The sequence below is a fragment of the Eumetopias jubatus genome, unplaced genomic scaffold (assembly GCF_037043125.1).
Source record: "Eumetopias jubatus isolate StellerSeaLion01/CBP00866 unplaced genomic scaffold, mEumJub1_p1.0 scaffold_10, whole genome shotgun sequence".
NCBI classification, from domain to species: domain Eukaryota; kingdom Metazoa; phylum Chordata; class Mammalia; order Carnivora; family Otariidae; genus Eumetopias; species Eumetopias jubatus.
In genome coordinates, this window is record NW_028274816.1 from 86,377,618 (window position 1) to 86,402,877 (window position 25,260).

At 52.4% G+C, this 25,260-nt stretch overlaps 1 protein-coding gene across 1 annotated transcript in view; it reads right to left on the minus strand.

Moving 5' to 3' along the window:
* Positions 1-3,631: 3,631 nt before the first annotated feature.
* The window catches only part of SAP30BP (SAP30 binding protein), a 36,192-nt gene continuing 14,563 nt past the window's right edge, over positions 3,632-25,260 (minus strand). Inside the window, exons 4-11 of the mRNA XM_028112504.2 lie at positions 16,500-16,542; positions 11,481-11,569; positions 9,206-9,297; positions 8,367-8,427; positions 7,847-7,898; positions 6,902-6,960; positions 5,600-5,684; positions 3,632-5,305 (exon numbers count right to left, since the gene is read on the minus strand). Coding sequence (XP_027968305.1) covers positions 5,124-5,305; positions 5,600-5,684; positions 6,902-6,960; positions 7,847-7,898; positions 8,367-8,427; positions 9,206-9,297; positions 11,481-11,569; positions 16,500-16,542 — 663 coding nt within the window. The 3' untranslated portion in view covers positions 3,632-5,123. The remainder of the gene's footprint in view (positions 5,306-5,599; positions 5,685-6,901; positions 6,961-7,846; positions 7,899-8,366; positions 8,428-9,205; positions 9,298-11,480; positions 11,570-16,499; positions 16,543-25,260) is intronic.

Below are 25,260 nucleotides of genomic sequence, written 5' to 3' on the forward strand. Positions count from 1 at the left end.
AGGCAGCTGATAACATGTGCCAGCCAATAAAACACACCCAGCACCATCTAGAACCATCTTTGCCAAAAATGTTTCACCTAAATCTAATCAGGCTTTTAGACATAACTTCTGGTTTACAGGAAGCTAAAAAAAAAAAAAAATGTCCAATGACACTATGAGGAAGCAATCATACAAATCTGGACAGTGGGACATTCTGCAGATCACTACTGGCCTGTCTCTTCAAAAGGTCAATGGTGCGGGGGGGCGGGGAGTAAGCAAGAAAGAGGGGCACCTGGGTGGTTCGGTGGGTCAGTTAAGCGACTACCTTCGGTTCAAGTCATAATCTCAGGGTCCTGGGATTGAGCCTCATGTCAGGCTCCACGATCACCAGGGAATCTGCTTCTCCCTCTCCCCCCACAACCCCCGTGTGCGCGCTCTCCCTTTCTCAAATAAGTAAATAAAATCTCTAAAAAAAATAATAAATTAAATTAATTAATAAAGTAAGAAAAAGAGAAAGCAATCAAATACAATGGATTGGACTCAAATTCAAAAGGAAACAGTTAAAAAAAAGTTTAAAAAAAGGAAACAGTTACAACAGACATTTTTGGGACGACTAAGAAATTTAAAATGGACTGAATCATGGATAACAGGACATTTTTGTTCATTTTCTTAGGTGTGATAAAGTTATTGTGGTTGTGGGGGGCTCTTCTTGGGAGATGCATGCCCGGAGTGTCGAGGAATGAAATGTCATGGTCTCTTAAATTCAAATAAAAAGGGGCGCCTGGGTGGCTCAGTCGTTAAGCGTCTGCCTTCGGCTCAGGTCATGATCCCAGGGTCCTGGAATCGAGTCCCACATCGGGCTCCCTGCTCAGCAGGAAGCCTGCTTCTCCCTCTCCCACTCCCCCTGCTTGTGTTCCTGCTCTCGCTGTCTCTCTCTGTCAAATAAATAAAATCTTAAAAAAAAAAAATTCAAATAAAAAGATATATAAGTACGTAACAAATATATAGATAAAGCAAATATGGCAAAATGTTAACTCTTGCGTCTAGGTGCTAAAAAATACGAGTGATCTTTGTACTCTTCTTGCGACTGTTTTTGGATGTTGGCAAATATTCAAAAGGGAAGACAAACCGTGAGAGACGTGTGAGAGACGATGGACTCTGAAAAACAAACTGAGGGTTCTAGAGGGGAGGGGGGTGGGGGGATGGGTTAGCCTGGTGATGGGTATTAAAGAGGGCACATTCTGCGTGGAGCACTGGGTGTTATGCGCAAACAATGAATCATGGAACACTACATCAAAAACTAATGAATGATGTATGGTGATTAACATAATAATAAAAAAAAGTTGGGGGAAAATAATTTTTTTTTTAATTTTATTTATTGGGACGACTGGGTGGCTCAGTCAGTTAAGCAGCTGCCTTTGGCTCAGGTCATGATCCCAGGGTCCCGGGATGGAGCCCCGCATCGGGCTCCCTGCTCCGCGGGAAGCCTGCTTCTCCCTCTCCCACTCCCCCTGCTTGTGTTCCCTCTCTCGCTGTGTCTCTGTCAAATAAATAAATAAAATCTTCAAAAAAAAATAGTGTACAATGGTGATGTGACATAAGAGATCTATATTTGGTCATTGTCCATGGTTCCTGGAGCAGCTCTGGAGTGATAAAGGTGAAAGGAGTGTCTTTTGTTATTTATAACAGGCCCCTTTCAACCACAACAGAGTTTATGTTAATGAGGTGACTTTTGGAAAGCCACGAAGGATAGGGGCGCTCGTTGTCAGGGGAACCAACCACGTGATTAGAGTTGGAACTTTTGGCTTCAACACTCCCCCACCCCTACCCCTGCCCCTACGGACCTCTGGGGAGGAGGGGGATGAGCTGGAGATTCAGTTCCATCACTAATAGTCCAGTGATTTAATCCATCACGCCTAGTAATGAAGCCGCCATGAACATCTTAACCAAAGAGGGTTCAGAGAGCTCCCAGGTTGCTGAACACCTGGCCTGCTGGCAGGCTGGTGTGCCCAGAGAAGGCATGGAAGCTCCAAGCCGCTTGCTCCATACTGAGCCTCTATGCATCTCTTCTATCTGGCTCTTCCTTAGTTGTATTCTTTTATAAACCAGTAATCCATTAAGTAAACCGTTTTCCTGAGTCCTGTGAGCCATTCTAGCCAATTATTGAGTCTGAGGAGCGGGTCATGGGACCCCCCAATTTATAGCCAGTTGTTCAGAAGTACCAGAGGCCCAGCCCTACAATTAGCGTTTGAGTGGTGGGTCCCCCCTCTTGTCGGACAAAGCTCTCACAAACTACAGGCAGTTGGTGTCAGAATTACATGATGTGGAAAGCCCATACATTTGGTGTCAGAAGTGTTTCGTGGGTGTTGTGAGTCGTAGTGTACAGAAGACAAGGGTTTTTTTTTTTTTTTTAAAGATTTTATTTATTTGACAGAGAGAGACACAGCAAGAGAGGGAACACAGGCAGGGGGAGTGGGAGAGGGAGAAGCAGGTTCCCCGCAGAGCAGGGAGCCTGATGCGGGGCTCGATCCCGGGACCCTGGGATCATGACCTGAGCCGAAGGCAGACGCTTAACTAGTTGACTGAGCCACCCAGGCGCCCCGGGGGTTTTTCCTTTTTGACATAATTGCGTTCTTTCTGAATGTTCAGATTTCATCACATTTGGCCAGTGGGAGATCCCTTTAAACCAGTTTGATTGACCTTTGAAACACCTGTTAGTCTTCTTTGCTTTCTGTAACAAACTGCCCCAGTCGCAACTTAGATTCTGGGAACGAAGATTCCTTTCTCTAAGGAGCCCTGGCCCCTTTAGAGGTCAAGATCCGGGTGCTATAGCTCAGTCTTTGTTAAGTGTCTGCCTTCGGCTCAGGTCACCGTCCCAGGGTCCTGGGATAGAGCCCCGCTTCGGGCTCCCTGTTCAGCAGGAAGCCTGCTTCTCCCTCTCCCACTCCCCCTGCTTGTGTTCCCTCTCTCGCTGTCTCTATCAAATAATAAATTTTTTTGAATTAAAAAAAAGATTTTATTTATTTCAGAGAGAGAGTTCAAGCAAGAGCACAAGCAGAGGGGAGAGAGAGAAGCAGACTCCCCAGGGAGCCCGACGTGGGGCTGGATCCCAGGACCCCGGGATCATGACCTGAGCCGAAGGCAGACGCCCAACTGACTGAGCCACCCAGGCGCCCCAGGACAGAGTTCAATTTGTCCAGACTGAGTTCTTTGTGAGCAGGGGCCAACCAGGCAGAAATCACTTAGGTCCCTAGTGCCTGCAACATCCAGTCTCCACAGAAAGGAACTAGTAATTTGACCCCATGCTACCCTCAGTGGGACTAAGGTGGACAGGAACTAATCCTGTCTTACGGAAGAGTAAAGTCAAGTTCAGAGGGATCTGAGGCCTTGACCCAACTCACAAGGCTTCTAAGGGGAACAGCATGGCCACCTGGGGCTGCCCAACTCATCGGGTGAGTGGTCATTACTGCTCGGGGGCAGGGCAGGGGGTGCCCAGAGGATAGCCAAGGGCCATGACCCTGGCCAGTCTTATCAGCTGTGGAGTCTGCTTCTCTCCTTGGTCTAAATGAAGGAACCGGATGGGCCAGCAACAAACAGTTGTACTTCACATTTATACAGCTCTTACATAAATCAGTTCACGGACGCCTCACAGTTGCCTTAGGAAGCTTTATTCCGGGGATCCGATAGGGAAGCCTCACAGAGATAAGGGCCCAGGACACACAACTAAAACACAACTTGTCTAAGCCAGGATCCAGAGCAGAGGTGCCAGGTGTATGCCGGCCACTCCCACGGCACCGCACGGCCTCCCACACAAGGCCCGGTGCCCTTGCACTACGGAGGGGCCTCCGCTGGAAGTCGCAGCTCCTCTCCAGGGTTGCTAAGTCCCATCAAAGGAGGGGAGGGTGACCACTGACCTCTCTCAGCGCCTGTGTGTGGAGGGGGGCCAGGGGGGAAGGGATGCCCGTGGGTCAACAGTGATTTTGGGGACGGGGGCAGGATCATCCTACTTCTCTGGTGATGAAGCAGTTACCAGATGTCATCATAGCACCTCCTTCCTAACCCTCCGCCCGTGCCACCGAAGCAACACGGCTCTTCACAGCCCGGCTTCCCTCTCTGACACGGAGCCCTTCCGCGGGCCTGGAGAGTGGCCAAGGAGCAAGGAAGGCGAGTGAATTCCCTCCGGACTCTTGGGCCAACAGCGGCTGGGAAATTCGGTTTTGGTTTTAAGGGGGACCTGGCGGCCGCAGGCGCTGCCCAGGCACTGCTGTGGGGCAGAGATAACAGGCACAGGAAAGGTGGGGTGGCAGGAGCCTGCCAAGAGCCTGGCTTCCAGGTAAACAATGAGCTGCCGCCGGCCGGGGCAGGAGGTGATTCATGCTGCACACCGCGGGAAGCCTGCTGGCCGCGCTCGCTGGGCACTGAGGCACCGGGGCAGCCCTGGCCAGGCGCTCAGGCCTCCCGGGCTCCCTGCATGGGCTGGGGATCCAACTCAGGCCTTCTGGTAACTGGCTTGACTTCAAAAGCTGGGGTGTGTCTAAAAAGTGGTTGGGGAGGGCTCAATACCCCCGAGGCCTCGCCTCTTGTCTGAGAACTGGCCGGGTTTCAGGGTCAGGGCAGCGCAGAGCGGGAACAGCACCCCCTCCGCCCCGACTGTCTGGACTCCCGCCTGCCCGCGCCGAGAGGCAGATGCTGGGAATGACCACGGCAACTTCCCGGGCCACCCCCACGGACTAGTGCCACGGGCTTCGGCTGCTCTACTACCAACCTTGAGGTAGCCACCCCAACAAGAGGAGCTGGAGAGAGCACTCAGAACTTCCACTTCTGCCTCAAAACAGACCACAGAAGAGGCCCGTGCAGCCAAGAGGCCCGAGATGTGAGAATATGGCGCTTCTGAGAGGGCACCGGACTCCTCTGTGGACACTGTCCACAGCAGCTGCCTCCTCTGTGGCAATGTCCCCTTCCTGGCTGGGCTGCCACACAGAGGGTTCTTGTGGGGTGGAATCTGGGAGCAGATCCCAGTCCTGAAGTCAACAAGGCGGCACCTCGGCACCGACGTCGGTCGCCGGGTTGCACAGTCTCCTCAGGTCCTGCAGAGGCAGCTCCCCTCAGAGAACGTCCAAGCCACCCCAAGCTGGGCCCTCACGTCACTGCTTGGCCTTTTTCACGATGGTGCCCACGGCGGAGATGACCGTGGTCTTGGAGCCACTGGCACTGGTGGTCACTGTGACGACAGCGGGCAGGGTGGCCGTGGTGGTGAGGATGGTGGGCTGGGCTATCGTCGTCACTGGGATGGCCGAGTCCCACTTGCTCTTCCTCTTCTGGGCATCTGGAACAAGGCAAGGGAGGCATCAGGACCAAGACAAACCGAATAGCAACACTCCCTTCTCTAGCAGGGCCCGCGGTCAGAGTCTGGGGGCCCAGCCACAGAAATGTGAGGGGCAGCCAGTGAATGGGGGACCGCAGCCCAGGCTCTCAAGAGGCCTTAACAAGCTCAGGGGTCAGGACAAAGCACAGCAAGGTGGAGCCTAGGCCCAGATCCCCAAGGCCCCGCCCCCAAACAAGGCAGGGAAACCCTCGCTCTGTCGGTGGTGCGGCTGGAAGCGGACGAGTTGCCTTCTACCTGCCACTGCTGTGCTGGCCGTGGTGGTGGTAGTGGCTGTGGCGTTGGTCGTGGTACCTTTCTTGGTGCCTGTCACAAACTCGATCTGGAGGGACAGAGAAAAGAGGTAAGGGCGGTGCCCAACTGTTTATCCACGTCCTTCTGCTGGCTCACTACCTTTTTTTTTTTAAGCTGCGGGGGAGAGGGAGAGAGAGAGAGAGTCTCAAGCAGGTGCCACACCCAGCATGGAGCGGACCTGGGGCTCGATCTCACAACCCTAAGATCTGGACCTGAGCCAAAATCAAGAGTTGGATGTTTAACTGACTGAGCCACCCAGGGGGCCCTTTTATTTATTAGGAGTGGGGAGGGGAGAGGAAGGCGGAGAGAGAGGACCTATTTTTACTACTTTGAGGAGACTCTTCCTTTTTTTTTTTTTTATAAAGATTTTATCTATTTATCTGACAGAGAGTGAGACAGAGAGCGAGCACAAGCAGGGGGAGCGGCAGGCAGAGGGTGAAGTGGGGCTCAATGCCAGGACCCTCAGATCTTGACCAGAGCCAAAGGTCCTGGTCTGACTTAACCGACTGAGCCACCCAGGCGCTCCGAGGAGAGCCTTCCAAACAGACAGAGCAATGCTCCCGGTGTCACCAAGTTTCTGCACATGCAGGGCAAACCAACTTGCTGCCCTGCCTCACATTCTGGGTGGAGGTGGACCCACCCGCACAGAAGCACAGCTTTCGTTCCCGGGTGCTGCAGACATGGCCCACACTAAGCTTGGGGTTTGGAATGGGGAGGGAAAGGGCTAGAACGGTCATCACCCCAGCAGCCGCTCCGAGAGCTGCCAGCACACCAGGGCTGCAGCCCTTGCCTGGGGGTCGGGAGGCATCCTGGAGGCTCAGGTGGTGCCCTGAGGACATTCAGTCTCAGAGTCAAATTTCTGTTCCCCAAAGGATTCAGACCGTGCTGCTTTGGAAGAAGTGGTGCTCAGGGCCCTAAAATAAGGGGTCACCTGGCCACTGGACATGGGACCTACAGGAGGCAATGAGGCGGACTGCGGACATCAGATCTGGAGGCCAGGAAAGCGCTCTCAGAAGGAAGACCTGCCAGTCTATCAGGCCGGGGAGGACCCGGACGCCAGCAGTGAGAGCCAGCAGGGCACAGCGGCTGTGAGGGGAGCAGGGGGAGGGTACAGCGCAGCAAGCCACAAGACCCCAGGAAACCAAATGGAAGCACCTGAGAGGCACCCTCAAGCTGAAGGTGAGGGCTGGGCAACGACACTGCACATACCTGCCCCTCCCACCAGAACATTCATCCGTCACTTACTTTGGTTCGTTCCTTTTTGGCCTTTTCCAATTTGTCCATTTCGATCTTCTGGGCTTTAGCTACAAAGACAAGGGAAGATCTGAGAAAAGCAGCCCTGGAACAGCCCCCACGTGAAGGGCCACTTCAGGCTGAGGGACCCCACACCAGCACTTGCCGTGTCCCCTGTGCTCTTGCCCAGTGTGCACAGGTAGCCTCCAGGCCACGGGATTCACTGTCCTTTTGTGATGGAGAAATGGAAGTGCCGACCCTCGGCCAGCATTGAGCAGAGGCCTCACACTGGAAGGCTCAGGGGCTGGGGCTGTGCACCCTTGTGTGGAGCGGCCGGCTGCTCCTGAGCACCAGCTGACTGTCGCCACGTGGGGATGCAGGCCACGTGTGGACGGCCTTCCCGCTGACCGAGGGAAGCCGGGACTACAGATTTGAGGTAAAATGTTGGCAACTCATTCAAATTAAAGCAAAACTTGCGCGGGCCAAACAAAACACACCTACAGGCCAGATCTGTTCCATGGGCTGCTGGGTTAAGATCTGTCAGCGGAGGACTTGGACTCTGAAATTCCTCCCAGTTCTCCCTATGAGGGACCCTTGAGAAAATGCTTTCCCACAGGTTTCAGGACACGCTGTCCCCCCACCTGGGACACTCTCTCTGAACCTTCGAACCTTAGCCTGTACAGGACTTCTTTGGCAAGGCTGTCCCCGCTTCCGGCCCCCTTCAGCTGGGTAGGGGACCCAGCCTGCACCCCCACCACACCCCTCACTGCTGGGACTGCTCCTTCTTTGCCTTCTGTGCCAGGTCATAAGCCTCCTAAGTCACAGTGGGTCTGTCTCGTTCAAGGCTGTATACCCACCTCCTCAGACATGGCCTGACACAGAGGAAACCCTGAGATACATGTTGGCTGGCTGACTGACTGAACAGACAGAAGGACAGACAGATGGACGTCCACCTACCTAATGCCTCATAGTAGGAGTCCTCAGACCAGCCGTGGGGGTCAAACATATCCTGCAAAAGGAAGTTAACACTGCAGCCAGCAAGGGTCATTGGATGACAAATGGCTTAGAAACCCAAGTCCCTCTCTCCAAGTCTTTCCATGGATTTTTCCTGGCCTGGAGGCCCCTGCCTTAAGGGCACAGGGGCTCAGCTGTTATCCCTGGTCTCCAGCCATGGGGGTGGCGATCTGCTCCCGGGAATATGAGGCGGTGATGCGTCTGTCTGTGGGCTGTGCTGCAGGAGCCCAGCGAGTGCACACTGAGGCCCTAACCAATCAGAGCCCCGGGGCCAGGTCTGTCACTGCAATCTCTCTCCTGGACTATTTCAGAGCCACGGGGGCTCATGCAGGGGAGCCGGGGATTGAGCTCTTCAGCCAGCACTACCGCTACACGGTCAGTGGCTCCAGGCCGAATCCAGCAGAGTGAGCACAGGGCCCTGGGCAGCCCCCCTCAATCCTCCGCCTCTGTGTGCAAGGCATACCTTCGGGTAGTTGGTGCCCAGCTCATCGATTGCACAGAACTGGATCAGCTTCTCGTAGATACTGAAAGAAGAACAGCAGAAGGCACTGAGCAGGCCCTAGTCCCATGCCTTGTGTGGCAGCAGATTTTGAGAGATCGTAACTGTCTAGTTCCGGGGCTCAGATGAACCCTTTAAACCATCTGAACTGTTCCAAGCAAACTTTCTGATAGAAGAGGAAACGTTCGCTGGCCTGACATTAAGTCATTCCTAGTCCTCCCCACTCCCAGAGAGATGGATCATTAGCCAGGCGCCAGGACAGGTATGGTGTCCAGGTGAGGGCTGCGTTTTTTTGGTCTTATCCAGACAGCTGACCTACAGTTTGTGGGGCTGGGTTGGAGCTACCATACACAGGGCCACATAAGGGCTGGGGCAGGTCCCTGATGTCACCATACTGGACTCTTTACCACGTGTGCCACCTGCTCGGGCCTTGGATGGAATAAAACCTGGACACAGCTCTGTTCCTAAAACCTGTCACCTGCATGCAGCATCAGTGACAGTTTGGAGGGGAAAGAGGAACCCACAGGGACTGTCTAGTCCAATTCCCTCACCGTAGAGATGACGAGACTGAGGCCTTGTGCGGCTGTATGCCTTAGGAGCAGAGTGAGGAGGAGAACCTAGCTCAGGCCTCTCGGCGTCCGCTCTTCATCCTGGTTTCTGTGTTACTGCAGTCTGGGTGGTGGCCCCTTTGGGCACAGGTGGGATCTTAGCTGGGCTTCTCCTTGCCACCTCCACGGGAGCATTCCAGTCCCTAGGCCAACATCAGTGACTCAGCTGACCCTGTAGGCCCATGGGAAACTCACCTGGGGTTCCGAAATTCTTTTTTCCTTTGGATAATGTAGTTCATATCCATTCCTTCCTTTACCTTCCGCTCATAAAGCTTCTGGATCTTGTCCTGTGGAAGAGAAACAGAAAGGCGCTTATGACACCGCCCAACCTACTGGCAATCCCAGCCTGTGGTCACATGTGCTGGGTGGACACTTGGACCCAGGAGACCCACAGAGCCACGCAAAGCCCTACTCCAGCCATACTGTCTTTCTCCACCCAGCCTGTGACCAGCGCTGAGCACAGATAAAATAAACCGAGACCAGTCTGCTTTCATTTTGCTTTCTCCTGACTCCCTCTAGATGGCTGGCAGAGGGAACAGTAAAAAGGTCAAGGCAGAGAAACCACGGAGAAGACAATGGATGACCCCCCCCCCCCATCAATCGGCTCCTGATTCATCCAAAGAGGATGGGCAAGGGGGCTCAAAGATGGTTTTGAATTTTAACACGGGGTTAAGTCCTCAGTGGGAGACCTGGGAAGGATACGTCCTTTCAGCGGAAGGAAGGAGTAGTGTTTTTTGGATTTGGCCTCACAAACTTCCCAAAGTGTCCTTTGTAGGGAGGCTCACAGATGGCCAGCCCCCACGACAGAGGCACTGTCAGGGGTCAAGAGCCCATCTCATTAAAACTCCCCCACCAGACCCCTCCTCTGGCTTTCGATGGGCAACAGGAGAACCACCTGGCAGAGATCCAGGCCAGTCCCACAGGTGTCTCAAGGCCCACAGAGAGGAGGCCGGCAGCAGTTGGCAGCCGCACCACCCAACGCGGGAAGAGGCCCCAGAAACCCGAGTGTCAGGGCAGAGTCACCTCTGAGGAGGAGCAGTCTTACCCAGCAAGGCTGGGGCTGGCCCAGGGCAAGGTCTCTCTGCAGCCTCCCCCACTAGTGGTGGCTAAATGCACAGACTCTCCAGAAGGAAAATATTTGGGGTACTCTTCACCTGCAAGAGGAGGTGGGCAGGGCTGGAGGTCCTATGTGACGCCCTTGGGGTACATCAGGAGAGGTGATCCACTCCCTTTGTCAGAAGGCTGAATCTTTCTGCCGAGACTGGCCAGAGGAAGCACTGAAGTGCAGAGAGAGGTTTGTAATACATTTACCAGGGAAGAGACGACCAAGAGTGACAAACCTCAACGTTTATCTCTTCAAGGGCAAAGCAGGGAGGCCTCACACAGAAGGCTCAGGAAATTGAGGCCGACCTGTATCTTACAGATTACTTTCCTGGGTTTCTTGGGCCATCAGATGGGTTCTCCCATTTCAGGTCATCTAAAGTGTTCGCTTAAGGTCATGGTTTCTACCATTAGGAAGATCTAAAAATGAGAAATACACTAAACTTGAAGGCTGAGCCAGCTGGTTGTCTCTGTCTGGCAGACTGCTGGACTGTCCCTACAGGCTGTGGCTTGTTGCCTGGCAGGGAGATGAGGCGCTATGCTCATGGACAACTCAGCCAAGGGAGGAGACTTCTGGGAAAGGAAGAGCATCTGCACTGTGCCCCCAGCCCCGACTCTGGCCCTGCCCAGCCAGCTGCATTCCGCAGCCCCGGGTCCCCTTAGTCATCCATCTGGTAGGATGGTGCCCTGGGCCTGTGTGCAGCCAGAGGCGCCAGCAGAACCTATGGGATCAAAGGCAGAGCAGGTGGACCGGATGCCCGCAATGGGCAGCCCTGGGTGTCTGCCCTTGTGTCCGTCTTGAGTTCCACACACAGGGGAACCCACAGAGGGCCAAGGAGAAACAATCGCAGGTGCTGAAAAGGAGGTGCAAGGCCCAGCTGCCCCCTGAGGTCCTGCTCCCAAGGGAGTAACTGCACTAAATGCTCCAACTCCTTGGAATTTCAAAACCTCAGGCCAGGTCTGTATGCGATTCTGTCAGGAGAGGCGGACAGGACTCTTAGGTACATCAACGCTTGTGTTTTTGCATTTCTATAATCTATTTTCCATTCTCACGGTCCCTCGGTTTCTTAGCAAAGTTCCCCGTTGGTTCAGCTGGGTCGCACAGAAAACGGCGGTATTTTCTCCATCTAGGCTTAGGACCCCACTGAGGGCGAGCTGGGGTCCCACTGGAATAGCACCAGGGGATGTGACAGAGGGCAGTGGGCTCAGAGCAAACTCCTGACGAAGGCTAAGACCGGTAACCAGGACGTGCGGGGACCTGCCCGCCTGGCTGTCTCTCCTACAGAAGGCTATTGAAGTCAGACCAAACCGGACACCTGAGCAGCCCTTCTCCCCCACACGGGCTGTGGTGGCCGAGCTCCGCACTTACTTGTAAGTGGTTCGAACACCTGCCAGGGGGCTCGGGCGGGATCTTGATTTCATCGGGTGACATGTTCCGGACTCTTTCAGAAAAGGAGGCTGTGAGAGAACAGAGAGAATTCCTGTGGATGTATGTCGGGGGTGGGTAGGATGGGGCTAAACATGGTTAGGGAAAGAAAAGGCACATAAGACCTTTCCAGGGAGAGAGAAAGGCTATGAAACAGTACAACGGTGTTCAGAGTGGCCCCTCTGTCATCTGAGTTGAGATCGAATGACCAGAAGGAGTCAGCCATGTGCCGACTCACGGGAAGAGAAGTTCAGGCAGAGGGGACAGGTGTCAAGAATGTGCGCTACCATGTCCCAGCAGTGAACTTTTCAGGAAAGGGTCTGTCCAGGGTGTGCTGGTGAATGTCTGACAACCTGCTGGGGGAGGAAGGGAGGAGAAGCTTTGATCTGCAGCATCTGCCAGTTTCTGGGGTATCAGCTGATGCTCCTGTTGCTGGACCCAGGCACAGGAAGAGAGGGGAGCACCACCGGCTGACAAGGGGAGCCAGCTCCAGTTCCCCACTGGCTATGTTCCTACAACACCCTCCCAGAATTCTGGAAGCTCTTGCCCAAGATAGAGGAGAGGGAGTTCAGAGTTCCTCTAGGACTCAAAACATTAAAAACGGCCTTGTGCATAAATGATGCTTTAAAAAATTACCTGTTGGTTATGAGCTTAGTCCTTTTAAAAATAAACCAATCAACCCTCCTTTGGTCCACCTCATTCTTGGGAACAAAAGGCCTGATTCTGATGTGAAGAACCACAACTCCCAAGGGCTAATTCCCCTGGAGATCTGCCACTGCCCACCCAAGTTGCCTGCTCGCTCTGCTCTCCTCCCTGTAGCCTCTGGCCACCCCGGGCCTGCAGAGTGTGCTCTGGATCGCTCAGACAATGCACTGCTTGTTTTAAGAGTCTGCCTGTACTCTTTAAAACATTCTCTCATGAAAAGGACCATACAATAAGCAAACAGCAGGCGGAGTGGGGTGGGGCAGGATGAAGGGAAAGAATGAACAAACCAGCACCAATAATACTCAGCAAGTACTTACTGGGTACCCACTGTGTGCCATGCCCCGGGAAGACTATTTTTTAGCCCTGAGTAGCTGCCTGGACTGGCTGCTGATAGCCTAGCACAGCCTTTGCCTTCTTCTCTCCCACCACTGGGTTAATATTTTCTTAGCAGATAAGGTACTTGGATCTCCACTCAGAGTTTCACTATTACTATGAAGAACTCAGTGCTGAGCAGGGCTGAGGGGATGGCTCCGTGGGCTTTGCCAGTCTCAGTTGCTGCAAAACACGCCTGCACACACTGCAAAGCCCGAGGCTGGGGCAGAGTCCCAGCCCGCTACACGTGCCAACTCCCATGGTCGGCAGCGGGTTCTCACTGGATGTGTCCTGACAACACCAGACCGGCCATTTTGGGTGAGGGAAAGAGGACAGAGAGGGAGTGACCTATCCTGCTGTGGACCCGGGACATCAGTGCAGCCCAGGAGCGGTTTCCACCAGGGGACTACGTGCTCCTCTTTGCCCGGTCCCTTCCTTCCGTCTCCTGACTCTTGGAAGCAATGGCAGAACCCAGATCTGGCTGGAGTTCAAGTCTCATCCCAGCTTCCCCCTTCTTTTCAGCCCCGGGAGGGGCTGGGGTTCTCAGCCAGAGGCTCAAGCAGGCTGCAGAGGCCAGATGAAAGTGGAATTGGTCGGGGTGAGCTGGTCCTCATTATTTCAGGAAGGCAAAAGCAAGGAGGGCCCAGGCAGGCTTTGGGCAAAAGCGAGGATGGTGAAGCTCTTCCTTGGGGTGGAGAGAGAGAGCGAGAGAGAGCGAGAGAGAGCGAGAGAGAGCGAGAGAGAGCGAGAGAGAGCGAGAGAGAGCGAGAGAGTGAGTGAGAGAGAGAGAGCGAGCGAGCACGCACAGGATGGGGAGACAAAGAATGCCCTTTGGCATTTGCCGGGAAAGCCTTTTGGAAAAACAGGGTGTGACACCGTTGCCATAGCAACCTAACCACACTAAGTCTCAAGTGGTGTATAGTATGACAGGGAGGGAGAGCCCCTCCTGAGCTCCCAGGTTAGGAACAAAAGAATTCCTATGAAGTAACTGGCAAGTGAAGGGACAGTAGAAAATAAGGTAAAAAATTTTCCACAGCTTCCAGGAGCAATCTTTCAGTGATTCTCTTTCCTAAGTCCCAGCATGATTTGAAGTAGAAGACATCAAACCCACAAATATGGTATTTGTGCAGCCACAAAGCCTCAAACCATTTTCCCAGGAAATCTATCGAGAAATGTGTCCAGGCACTTGGGGCAGCTCCAGGTACCGTGGCTGCTCCTGGGTGTGCTGGGGGCATTCTAGAAGGGCAGCCGTACTCAGGAGCTGAGAAGTGTACCTCGGTGATTCACCCCTGTGCTCACCCAAGCGAGGAAACAGTCATGGTATCCATAGCTGCCAGGTATGAATCTGAGCAGGAGCAGCTCGTCAGTTGGGCTTACGTAATGGTGGGGAGTAAGGAGTGCCTGGGGGCTACTGTGGGGCTGGGAGCGGGAAGCAGTGGAGTGCTCTCTAGTTCACCAGAGACCTGGAGAACCCAGCTGGATTACCACCCCAGGCCGTTGTTCCAGGCATGACCACAGGGCATCAGTGGGGCATCTGGAGGGCATGCGCGCTCAGCTCTGCAAAGAGGCCACGGTGCTGGAGAGACCTATGAGTTAGCTTCTCTGCTTTCATTTGCTCCATTAAACCTGGGGCTGTCTACACATATGAAAATCCTTCCCATATTGGGGGAACAACCCGAGAGTCTTATCTCCAGAGGTATTAACGAAAGGAGTTGAGTGCAGATAGAGCTCAACTATGACCTCATCAGTGAGAAATGGTAGGAGGAACCAAGACTATGAGGCTTCAATACCTACTGTGGTGAGTGGAGAAAGAAACTATGGGGGTAACCCTACAGTGAAAGAATATACTTAGCAGTCAAATGAAACTATAGATATGCGCAGTTAACAAGGAAAGCTCTCAAATGGTAAGTGAAAGAAGCCAGACAAAAAACAAGATGGTCATTTCATTCCTATCTATGGTTCTCAACGGGGGGGGGCGGGCCAATTACCTCTTCCAGCCCCCAAGGGGATGTTTGGCAATGTCTAGAAACATTTTTCCCTGTCACATCTGGCAGGGGGAGGGGAGCGCTAAGGGCATCCTGAAGACTGAGGATGCTAAAACATGGTGTCAAACACAGGCCAGGCCCCCACGACAAGGAATTCTCCAGCCCAAAATGTCAAGAGTGCCAAGGCTGAGAAATACTGCTCTTTAGGAAATTCTAAAAAAGGCCAAACTATAGTGAAGAAAGGAGATCACCGCTTGCCCGAGGCCAAGGGAGGAAACAGTCTGCAAGGAGAGGGGTATAGGGGATATTTTGGAGTGATGGAAAAGTTTTTTTTTTTTTAAGCATTTATTCATTTTTAAGTTAGCTCTAGGCCCAATGTGGGGCCTGAACTCGTGACCCCGAGATCAAGAGTCGCATGCTCTACCAACCGAGCCGGCCGGCGCCCCTGGAGTGACAGCAGTGTTTTACACTGTGATTGTGATGGGGGTTAACACTGACTATAGGTATCTGCCAAAGCTCATCAGATGGCACAAAGTGGCAAGGAGAGAGCAGGTGGAAGTTGGGGGAGGAAGAAGTCGGGGTGGAGATGGCTGATGTGCCCCCCACCCCACTGCCTGCCAGACACCACGGTCTCGAGCAGAGCATCGGGCTCCCAGGCAGGCTGTTTTCGGACCCCACAACCCCACCCCTACCCCCAGTTTCTTGGGAGTATACAGCAGGGACTGGCGAGGCGGGGAGGGAACAGGAGACTGAGGCTCCGGTCCATACCTGCCCCTATGGATTACCCACTCGCAGGAGGCCACGCTTGGCTTCCTCTGTCTGCACAGCCAACGGGTGCGTCCCCTGAGGGCTATTTTCTAAGGAGTGAACACTAAGGTCTAGGAAAATTCTGGTTTTTATAGGATTTGAAAGACCTACACTCAGGGATAAAGGCAGAATCCCGCTGAGGGTCTGGGCTGGTCATCGTGGTACGTTCCTACCCAAGCCTTCCTCAGAAAACAAATGTAATGGAACAAATTTTAGTTCTTTTAGTGAGGAAAACCAGAACGGGTCCCCACCTCCCATACCTCATGAAAGGATCTTGTCCAAAAACAGGACAGATCCAAGGGGCTGCAAGCCACAAAGACTCCATCTGGACGCGCAGGAGTAGCTTCTGTAGGCCGCATTCATAGCAGCCCCGGGTAAGCAGAACCCTTGCTTTGTGAAGGTTAATGGAGCAGGCAGGGAAAGATGGTCACAGCCATCACAGAGAGGGAGGGTCACCCTGTCCATGAGGTTAGGACAGGCTTTGGAAGAGCTGTTACAAAGTCCACAACCAAACTGACAGAGTTGAGGGACTTTCTAAAAAGGATTAGGAGGCTGGGGTTAGCACAGAACTGGGATGACATGTGTGCCATTTTTCAGAAACATAACTGCCCTGCCCTCCCAAGTCACATAGGGTCCTAGACTCTGGGGCTATGAGGCATGTTCTCTCCTGGGGACAGAGCGAAGTGCCAGCAGAGGCCACATTTGCTCAGTGAGCACCCGAATATGCCAGCAAAGCGGGGCGGCGGCGTACAAGGACAGAGGACAGGCCTAGGGCACAAGGGGAACGATCTCCCAGCTGAAGGAGGCCCTAAATCCGTCCTGACAACACTGGCAACCGACCAAAGCCCAATGAAATGCACCATGAATATGACTTTCAAAGAAGAATTGTTCCCTGGGTGTCTTACTCAGACATCTTAGGAAATGCCAAAGGCCCCCGAGAGAGCACATGAAGAGAAGGCTCTCAGGAGAACAGCGGTCTTGGCTGAAGCAGAGAGAAGCCCCATGCAGTGGCAGGCCCAGGCATGGCGGGAAGCCAGTTCACTCTGGGCAAGCCTCAGACATCTGCCCCTGAGACTCCCCCTGGGGTACTTACCAACTAATTCCTGAGGATCTCGCTTTTCTACTTCTGGGTTATCCTGCAAAAGAGAAACAGACACAAGGAAGTAAGCCCGGGACTCCTGACCCGCAGCTCCTCTCTTCACCGAAACCACTTGGGATCTTGAGGGAGGAGAAAAGGTGCAAGCAACACAAGGAATCTAAGAGCGAGTCGGTGCTTTGGGGGCCTTCTGGGACCCTGAACCTCCTAAGCCCCCTCTATCATCAGAGCAGCCAAGATGCTCCACATGCCTGCTTCCGTCTCTCCTCCACAGCCTCCAGCAGGGACCAATATCCGCCAATGCCAAGGAGAGGAAACGCCAGCCATCCGTCACCTGGACACCTGGACCCTGCCCACCGTCTCCCCTGGGGCCTGGTCAGCCCTGACAATGTCACCCCTACCTAGTACTGAGGAAGCAAGAGATGGCAACTTTATAACATGAGAATCCCAAGACTACAGCACAAAAGACTATCTGCTCCCAAGAGATTGTTCTCACTTTCAGTTTAAGCAGAAAAGGGAGACTTTTATCATCAGGCGGTAGCTCATGGAACCCTGGAGCGGGCATGCACTAGGCCTTTAATAAGTGACTTGCCCCAGGCCCCAGAAAGGCCCTGGCACGGTGGCGGCTTCTCTCCTGGGCTCACCTCTCGACTCTTTACATTGGCTTTATCTCTCTCCAAAGAAAAAGCTTTCTCTGATCCTTTGCGCAAACTTCCGCCCTACAACACCTACTTCTGCAGGTCCTTCAGGGCTGGTCGAGTGCAGAAACCTAAGAGCAAACGTTTCTTATAAGATGGTTTTCTGGACTCGCTGTTTATTTCACTGCTCAGGGTAAGCGCTTCATCCAAATCCAAACCAAATCCACCTGGAGAAGGCTACGGTCCCAGCCCCCGTCACAAAGCCTGGGCACAGGAGGTGGGGTGGGGTGGGGTGGGGTGGGAAGGCCTTCCCTTGCTTGCACTGTCCCAAATGTCCACTGGCAGCAACACACCTGTCTTCCCCATCTCGGGGGAAACCTGGCCCCTCATACACAGTCTGATCAGGGCTCTCAAGTGCCACCACGTGCTAAGGATCAAAGTGGCAGAAGCTGGGCTCACAGGTAGCTACTGGATCTCCTTTCTTTTCCCTGTGGTGGTGGGGGCGGGGGGAGGAGACAAGACAGTAACAACTCTGAACAAAATGGGCACACGGCCACAGCTGCAGAGTCCTGCATACTCCACTTACTGAAGAAATGTTACACCAAGTGATGCTTCAGAAAGGAAGGTGCCAGGAGGCCACCAAAAGCCCGCCCTTGCTATGGCTCCCTGCCAAGAGCAGAGTGGTAGTTCTTAACCCCCTTCCCCAAAAAGTCCCTCCTGATTCTGGGACAGGCCCAAACCCCTCACCCTTCTGAACACTGCAGCTATTCATTCGACCTCAACAGGCCTAACGTCCAGGCCAGGCTGCTTAGCAACCTGTCTCTCCCGGCCACTGCCCCCTGCCAATCAGGTGGGCAAAGAGGAGGCAGGCCTGTGCTAGGGAACAGAGGGGTTGGGAGGCGTGCCTGGAGGACTGCCATGCCAAATTCAGGTTGGTCATCAATCAGCTGCTCTACAGAGAGTGCCCGTCTCCAGAGGCTCCACAACAATCTCTTTGTAGCAGTGACTCCCGAGGAACCCGTGTTAAAGAGCATGGCAGCAACAAAACCTGGGCCTGTAAAAGGTCCTTAAATTTTCCCTGTAGGGGACAGCTTTCTGGGTGCTAACTGTGGGAAAACATCAGTTAGGTACATCCTACCTCCCCTCCCCTGACCAGTTGGCGAGTATTCCAAGGACTGACCGTTAACCATTCAAAGGCCCCCTGGGGGCTCCTTCCCAAAGCACTGGAGGGCACCAGGCCCTCAGCTGGCCCGAGGAAGAAGGCAAGACAGCCATGTGGAATTCCACCGGGTCTACTACTCCAGAGGCACAGGAAGTTAGTCACCGAACACAGTGTCTCTTCTAAAGGGAAAATACTTGTTCACCCGAGGGCTCCTTGGGCAGGGCTAAGGGCTGTGAGCCACCCTGGGGTGCCCCCAGCGATGGGAGGGGCCGGGGTAGGAGGGGCAGGGATTCCTGAATTTCACAAGGTCCTCGCCTGGCTTAGCTAAGGATGTTCAGTCACATCTCAGGGAAAACAGCAATGTTGGGGCAAAATCACCAACAGGAAGGTGTTCCCCCTTCTTTCAGTCTCTCCTTTTTTGGCTTGGTTACTCATTCTTTCAAATTAATCTTTCTGCACAAATACAAAAAGTGATAAAGTTGACAGGTGGTTTCAATTTGTCAACTGGTCTACTCTTTGCTTTTTTATTCTTCTAGCAATGCGTGTGTGCACACATGCACATACATGGGTGGGGCATGTCCAGGGTGTACCTGGAGCCCCATGGAGTCATGGACTCCTCCTACTCAAACCCAAACGCAACATCCCCAGGAACACCCCCTCCCCTGCAGAGGACTTTAGCTCCGTGATCCCTCCAAGCAAAGTGCCAACCTATGAACCATGGACCCAACTAGAAGTGCAAGAAGATTCCTTTGCCTTAAGAGAATCCTATAAACTGAAAATATAAATGAGCCACCATGGACTGGGAGCCATATAGTTGTGCACAAAGTTCTCCTGGAAAGACTTTGGAATCTGTGGTTGTTCAGAACTCTCCTCCGTGTCACAGCCACCCATGGGACACCTAGGCCCCGACAATGAAACAATGGGAATCTGTGCTCCTGGTGGCCACATCTTGTTAGGTTTTAGAATATACTTCTTCTGTCCTCCGATGTGAATAAGCTGGCCTGTGAGCCTGCTGAGCTCCTGGTCAGAATACTCCCAAAGGCGGCCAACAAGCCAGGTTCTTTTGGATCCAAAAGCAGTTTAACCCTACATCCTGCCCTGAGCACAAGGATGCTCAGTTATACCCCACACAGAAGGGCCTGGAGCCAAACATCAAGTGTTCTTCAAAGGCGGATGAGCCCAGGACTTCAAACAATGCTGAAGAACCATCAGCCAGGAAGGAGAGTTGGGGGGAGGGGTCTGCTGAGATCACAGAGGATGGCTGTCAAATACCCCAAAGATGCTTTTTGGGACCATTTACCCTCAACTGTCCAGCAAGGTAAATTTCATCCAATAAAAGCAGCCTCAGAGGAAGACACTCCTTGGGGGCGGAGGTGGTCCACACTCAAGACGAAGACCTAGAGAGACACCCTCCTACCAGTCATGCCTCAGATACCAGGAATTCAGTACAAAATGAACGAATCATCCATGATAGTTATTTTGGAAGGCAGCCATAAAAAACATCTGATAAGTATTTAATATGACACAGCTAAGGAAAGAAACGGAAGATTCACATTATTAAACTCCCAGTCGTTCAACACAACGGTTATAAACCCTCCATAGGTTCTCTTTGTGCCCTTAAGGAGGCTGGAAGGCAGCAGTTAGGAGGATACAAGTAAAAAGCAACAAGAAACCACTGTTCCTTTTCTTCTCCCAAGGTGGTGTTTTAAAATGCACAGGGGGTCCCTGTCTTGACTTGTATGAATCCATCCTCTTGGCCTCCAGGGGGATATTCTCAGTTGGTCAAAGTCATGAACTCAGCCAGGAGATCTATGTACCAGACAGGTGTCTGAGTCAGCCGGGAGGCACGGAACCCACAACCCAGAGACTGGGACAGACTGGATGCATGGCCCTCAGATGCAGTAGGCCGAGGGCTTCTCCCGCCAGTTCACTGGGAAGGTGTAAACAAAGCATCTCACTTAGCAGCTCCCAGAAGGAAAGACCAGGTAAACCACTTCAGCTGTCTAGTTCAAGTCTACTTAAGACACAAAGAAAAACAAAACAAATGCACAGCTTCTGAAGAAGCCAAGTGACAACACGGGAAAGGCAGGAGAGGGAGTGCTGAGCTGGTCAAAGACACAAACTCTGAAGCAAGGCCTCCCCTCCTGGCTGTCGGCACTCCTCTAACCTCCCCAGGCTCCCCCTGAGCCTAAAGCCTCAGCAACCAGGGCGGCAGGGCACGAAGTGGCAGTGGCAGGCCAGGGGATGGCCCTGACAAACAGTGATCTGAACCTGCCCAATTCTGGTTCCTTAATCAATTGTGTCCGAGACCTGTAAGAATGCAGCAGCCACAACAGGGGCCTCGTTCTCAGGGACTGCAGAACCTGGAATGTGGTTCCCCCTGCAGAGAATACAAAAAAGTTCAGCCACTCAGAAACTATGACTGGAGCAGAGGAAGGAAGTAGAAACAATATGGCTCCATGACGTGGGATAAGCTGCTGGGAGATTTAAGATGGGAGGATTTGCTCAGCAGAGAAGTACCAGATCCTGGTCAAGAGAATGGAGGTTTATTTAGAGCCAACAATACTTCATCAATCCTTCCCGGAGCCAACCCCACAAAGCACGCTCAAAGCGTCCGGCTAGAGACAGAGCAATGTAGCCTCCAGCAACTGGATTCTGCCAAATGTAGAAACGTTGCTTCTTTCCCCAGCTTTGGGAGCATTAGGCACAGAGAAAGTACTCTGAACAGAGGGCAGAGGGCAGCCTCTCCCCGCTGCTGGGGGAAGAATGCTACACACTGTACGTTTTCTGATAGATGACTGACATAATCCTGCTTCTTAAAAGTAGGTGGCAGCTGGGGAGGCAGACTGGTAAAACAATGCCTTCCAAATCTTCGATTCTCTCAGACCAGGGACTGGCCGAGTAGTTATTTGGTGATAGCTCACTTAGAAATGATTGCTCACTGTGGCCCGAGGCCCTGGGGGACTCCGTGCAGGCCATGTCAGCCCCCTCCTCCCAGCACAGAGCTGCACCAGGGCCTGGGGAGACCTTGCTCCCTGGAACACATCCTCCCCACTCTTGCTGAAAGTAAGCCTCTTTGAGACCTTAGTCCTCAGCTCAAGAAGTCGTCTTCTGCCCCATCCCCACCCAGCTGATGAGGACGTTTGCTCTGTTCTGGGCCCTGTCTTAGTTACCACTGTGTTCCTAGCACCTGCAGGTTCGTGCCCTACCCACAACAGGTGTTCAAACATTGCTCAACACTGATGAAACACACACACACTCTCCTTCGTAACGCGCCAGTGGTCCATTCCTCAGCCGGGTTTAGGTTCCACACCCACCTTCAGCTGCAGTGTTCCACTCCCCACCCTCCCACCCCCGACTCCAGACCCGTTTAAACCCACAGTTAGCTTCAATGTGCAACTCAATGTCAGGGAGGCAGCAGAGAGGAACTAAGAAAGGGGCCAGACTTGGCGATAAAAGGCTGATGAGACAGGCAGAAGGAAGAAGGTGGCGGGGGCAATACTGAATTTAAAAAAAATCTTTAAATCTAGCTTGTCGCTCCTAATCCCTAAAACAAAAAGACAGAATTATCTTACAGTTAATCCATTTATTTATTTCACAAATCATATATTGAGCGTTTATTGTGTACCGGGCAGCGGGCCAAACACTGGGGACAGAATATTAACGCAACTCAATCTCAGGGAATAACTGTAGGTGTTATGCTAAGCACTTCAGTGAAAGACCATTTAATTCTCACAACAGCACCACGAAGTGTGGGCAGACAATGCTGCAGCTTCAGAAGCGACTAGCATGCCTAGGAAGCCCCCTTGAAAGCATCAAGATGAGATGCATGTGTGAGTCACTTCGGGTTGTCAAGAAAGCAGCAATTCTGGAACTTCTGTCAAAACAACCTCCAAGCTCCAGAAAAAAATTAATGTGGTTTGACGGACAAGGATGGGGCATATTGAGGACTACCAGAAATCCCGAGGCTCAGCAGAAGTCACCGAACCCCATGCTGCACAGGCACAGCCCTCCATGGCACAGATGCCCAGCGTCTGTGCCCTGTGTTACCCACACACGCAGGGGAGCCTTCGAGAAAGCCGGTCACCAGCACATTTCCTTCAGTTGTATCCTGTTGGCCAGGATTGGGCCACTGCCATGGCACACTGCCTGCCTGGGGATGGAAACACTCAACTTATCAGAAAAATGGGCGGAAGTTGGTGGGGTCAACTTTGGATCCAATGGACTCACCTTCAGTCCCAGCTTACTGACGGGAAGGCTTAGTTCCCCAAGCAGAGATTTCTACAGGAAAGGGTTAAACAGGCATCTGCTAAGACAAATTAAGCCAGCTCTAGAACTGGCCTTGTAAACTGAAGAAAAGAGGAAAACAGTTTCTTTTCCCTATCTGAAAATTTTAGCTCAACTGACATTGCTCAGAGTGGTGCTCACGCTCTGTCATGTGGAACCATCCAGACTTCAATATAAATGCAAGGCTCTGGCCAGGAGCCATTTCCAAAGGGGAGACTTTGTTATCTGACTACTCCAAGTGTAATCTCACATTTAATTCAAGACATTCACTTTGATTCAAGACATCTGAAGACTGAGTTTCTAGAAAGTTGTAGAAGATGTTCAGAGAGGGCCATTCCACTCCTCCCTCTTATACCTAGGGTGTCTGTGTTTGGGTAAAGAGGTCACCTCACATCAAGAATTTGAATTAAGCTGGGCGCCTGGGTGGCTCAGTCGTTAAGCGTCTGCCTTCGGCTCAGGTCATGATCCCGGGGTCCTGCGATCGAGCCCCGCATCGGGCTCCCTGCTCTGTGGGGAGCCTGCTTCTCCCCCCCCACCGCCCCGCTTGTGTTCCCTCTCTCACTGTGTCTCTCTCTGTAAAATAAATAAATAAAATCTTAAAAAAAAGAATTTGAATTAAGTTTTCGGTGGTGGGTCAGGTTGCACTTTTTTCTTAAAGGTTTTCCGTAAAAACAGTGTCTCCATGCTTCAAGTTGTTATTTGGGGACAGGGTGGAAGGGCTTGGAGCCACCCAAGGACAAAGGAAATAGCTCTGTGAGGCTGAGGACAGAAAAGTGAAGTCTTTCTGACACATAAGGCAACAGGGTCACCAAATTACAATAGCATTATCCCACGTGAGAGGTCAGACACCAAACTGAGGTGTTAACATTAACCTGTAGGACAAAAATAACAGATACCAGAAAGCCAGAAGATTGGAAAGGCAAACTGGTCACCATCTACAAAGTGGCAGGAAGAGGAATTAACTGTCTACAGGGCCAAAAGCAAAACCAGTACCTTTAAAGCACTGTTCAGAAAAAATTTACCTAACTCCAAAGTTAGGAATGCAAACGAGCAAAATCTTATCGAACCCAGAAATTGCACAGCGGAATTTCAAGGGACAAGGATTAGAACACAGAACAAGGGTGGGAAGTGCTGGATCCCTCCCCTGAAGGACAGGCAGCTTGCTTTCTGAATCAGAGAATTTCAAAAAGATAAATCCTGACTAGGCAAGGAGGCACCCAGCCACACCTTGGTTAGTAATCTGCGGCATCTGGGCCCGAAGGGACGAAGTATGTTGGGGCTTGCAGGGCTGAAGGCGGGCTGACTGGGCATGTAGGGGCTCTTCTGGCTACAGAACCACAAAGGAACGGGGTGGGGTTTCTGGGAGTCTGAGCTTCAGCTGACTTGGAGCAAGTGCAGTCTGTTGGCAGTTCAGTGGAGCCAAGAGGGGAGGTCAGAAGGAGAATGGTCGTTCTCCTCTGCACGAGATCACCACTTCCAGCAATTGCATTTCTACCAGAAGTGTTCAGCTTAAGGTGTAGCCAGACCTTCTTTGGAAGGTGGCTAGACAAAGGACCTAGCTTGGAATTCTTTCAATCTGGACAACAAAAGAGCTACTTCTCTCTACAAAAGAGCTACAGCCTCCCCCTCTCCCAATCTCTGTCCTGTCTGCTGCTGAGATCAGGTCACCACTTAGAACCACAGACCCCAGCCTGGGGTGGGTGGGTTCTCCCCAGCATGGAAATTCCATGACTCCCACTTCTTCAAGGGCAACCCTAGCCTTGTTAAAGATGAATGGCCATTTGGCCATCGTGGTGAGAGCAAGGAAATGTGAAACGTTAAGTAAGTAGGCTTGGGCATTCTGAACAGTTCAAAGGCCACATTACAACTTCCAGCAAGAAGTTCAGAGTGGATGACTCCCCCAATCCAGCAACAGTCAAGGGCCATTTCCGTCTCTGGTCCTAGGTGAGTCATGCTGTATTTTTTCTAATCAGCACTCAAAGGGTCATGAGGTACGGGAGGTACAACATGGGGGAGGGGAGGGTAATAAAACCAAGATGGAGGGACCAAGTACATATTCTCCCTCCCAGGCCCTGAACAACAGACCTCACTAAAAGCTAACATATGTCATCCAAATCTTCCAATAACCTCATGAGGCAAACATTATTATTCCCATCTTACAGATGATTAAACTGAGGCAAAGTCCAATGAAGTGGCTTCTTGTCCAGGAAGTGGCAATGCTGGGACCCAATCCCAAGTTTGTCTGACCCAAAGCCTAGCAATACCGCTTCCCAACTTCTGATCTCCTCCCTCTAGACTATGAGGCAGGAGATAATAACGGTTTCTATGAAGCCTTTGGTTCAACCACTGGGGAAGCCAACATCAAAGACCAAGGAGGAAAAATACCTCTCCAGGAATGACTCCGTAGGTCACAGAGCAAAGGAGGTGTTAAGTTCTCAACTTAAGGGGACGACAGCCAGAAGTATTACCTTTTAACTACAACGAGTAGGGGAAACAGCTCAAGGGTCCCTGGTGCTCCAGTGAGTTATGTCTGAGTTGACCTGAATGGAACAGCTGGTACTGAAGAGTTAATCATACAACCAGTGGGTGCTGCCACTCTGTCTTTAGCCTAGAGACTTCCTGGGCGCTTATGGAAGGAATGCTACCAAATCCTGACTGCTACTAAGCCCTC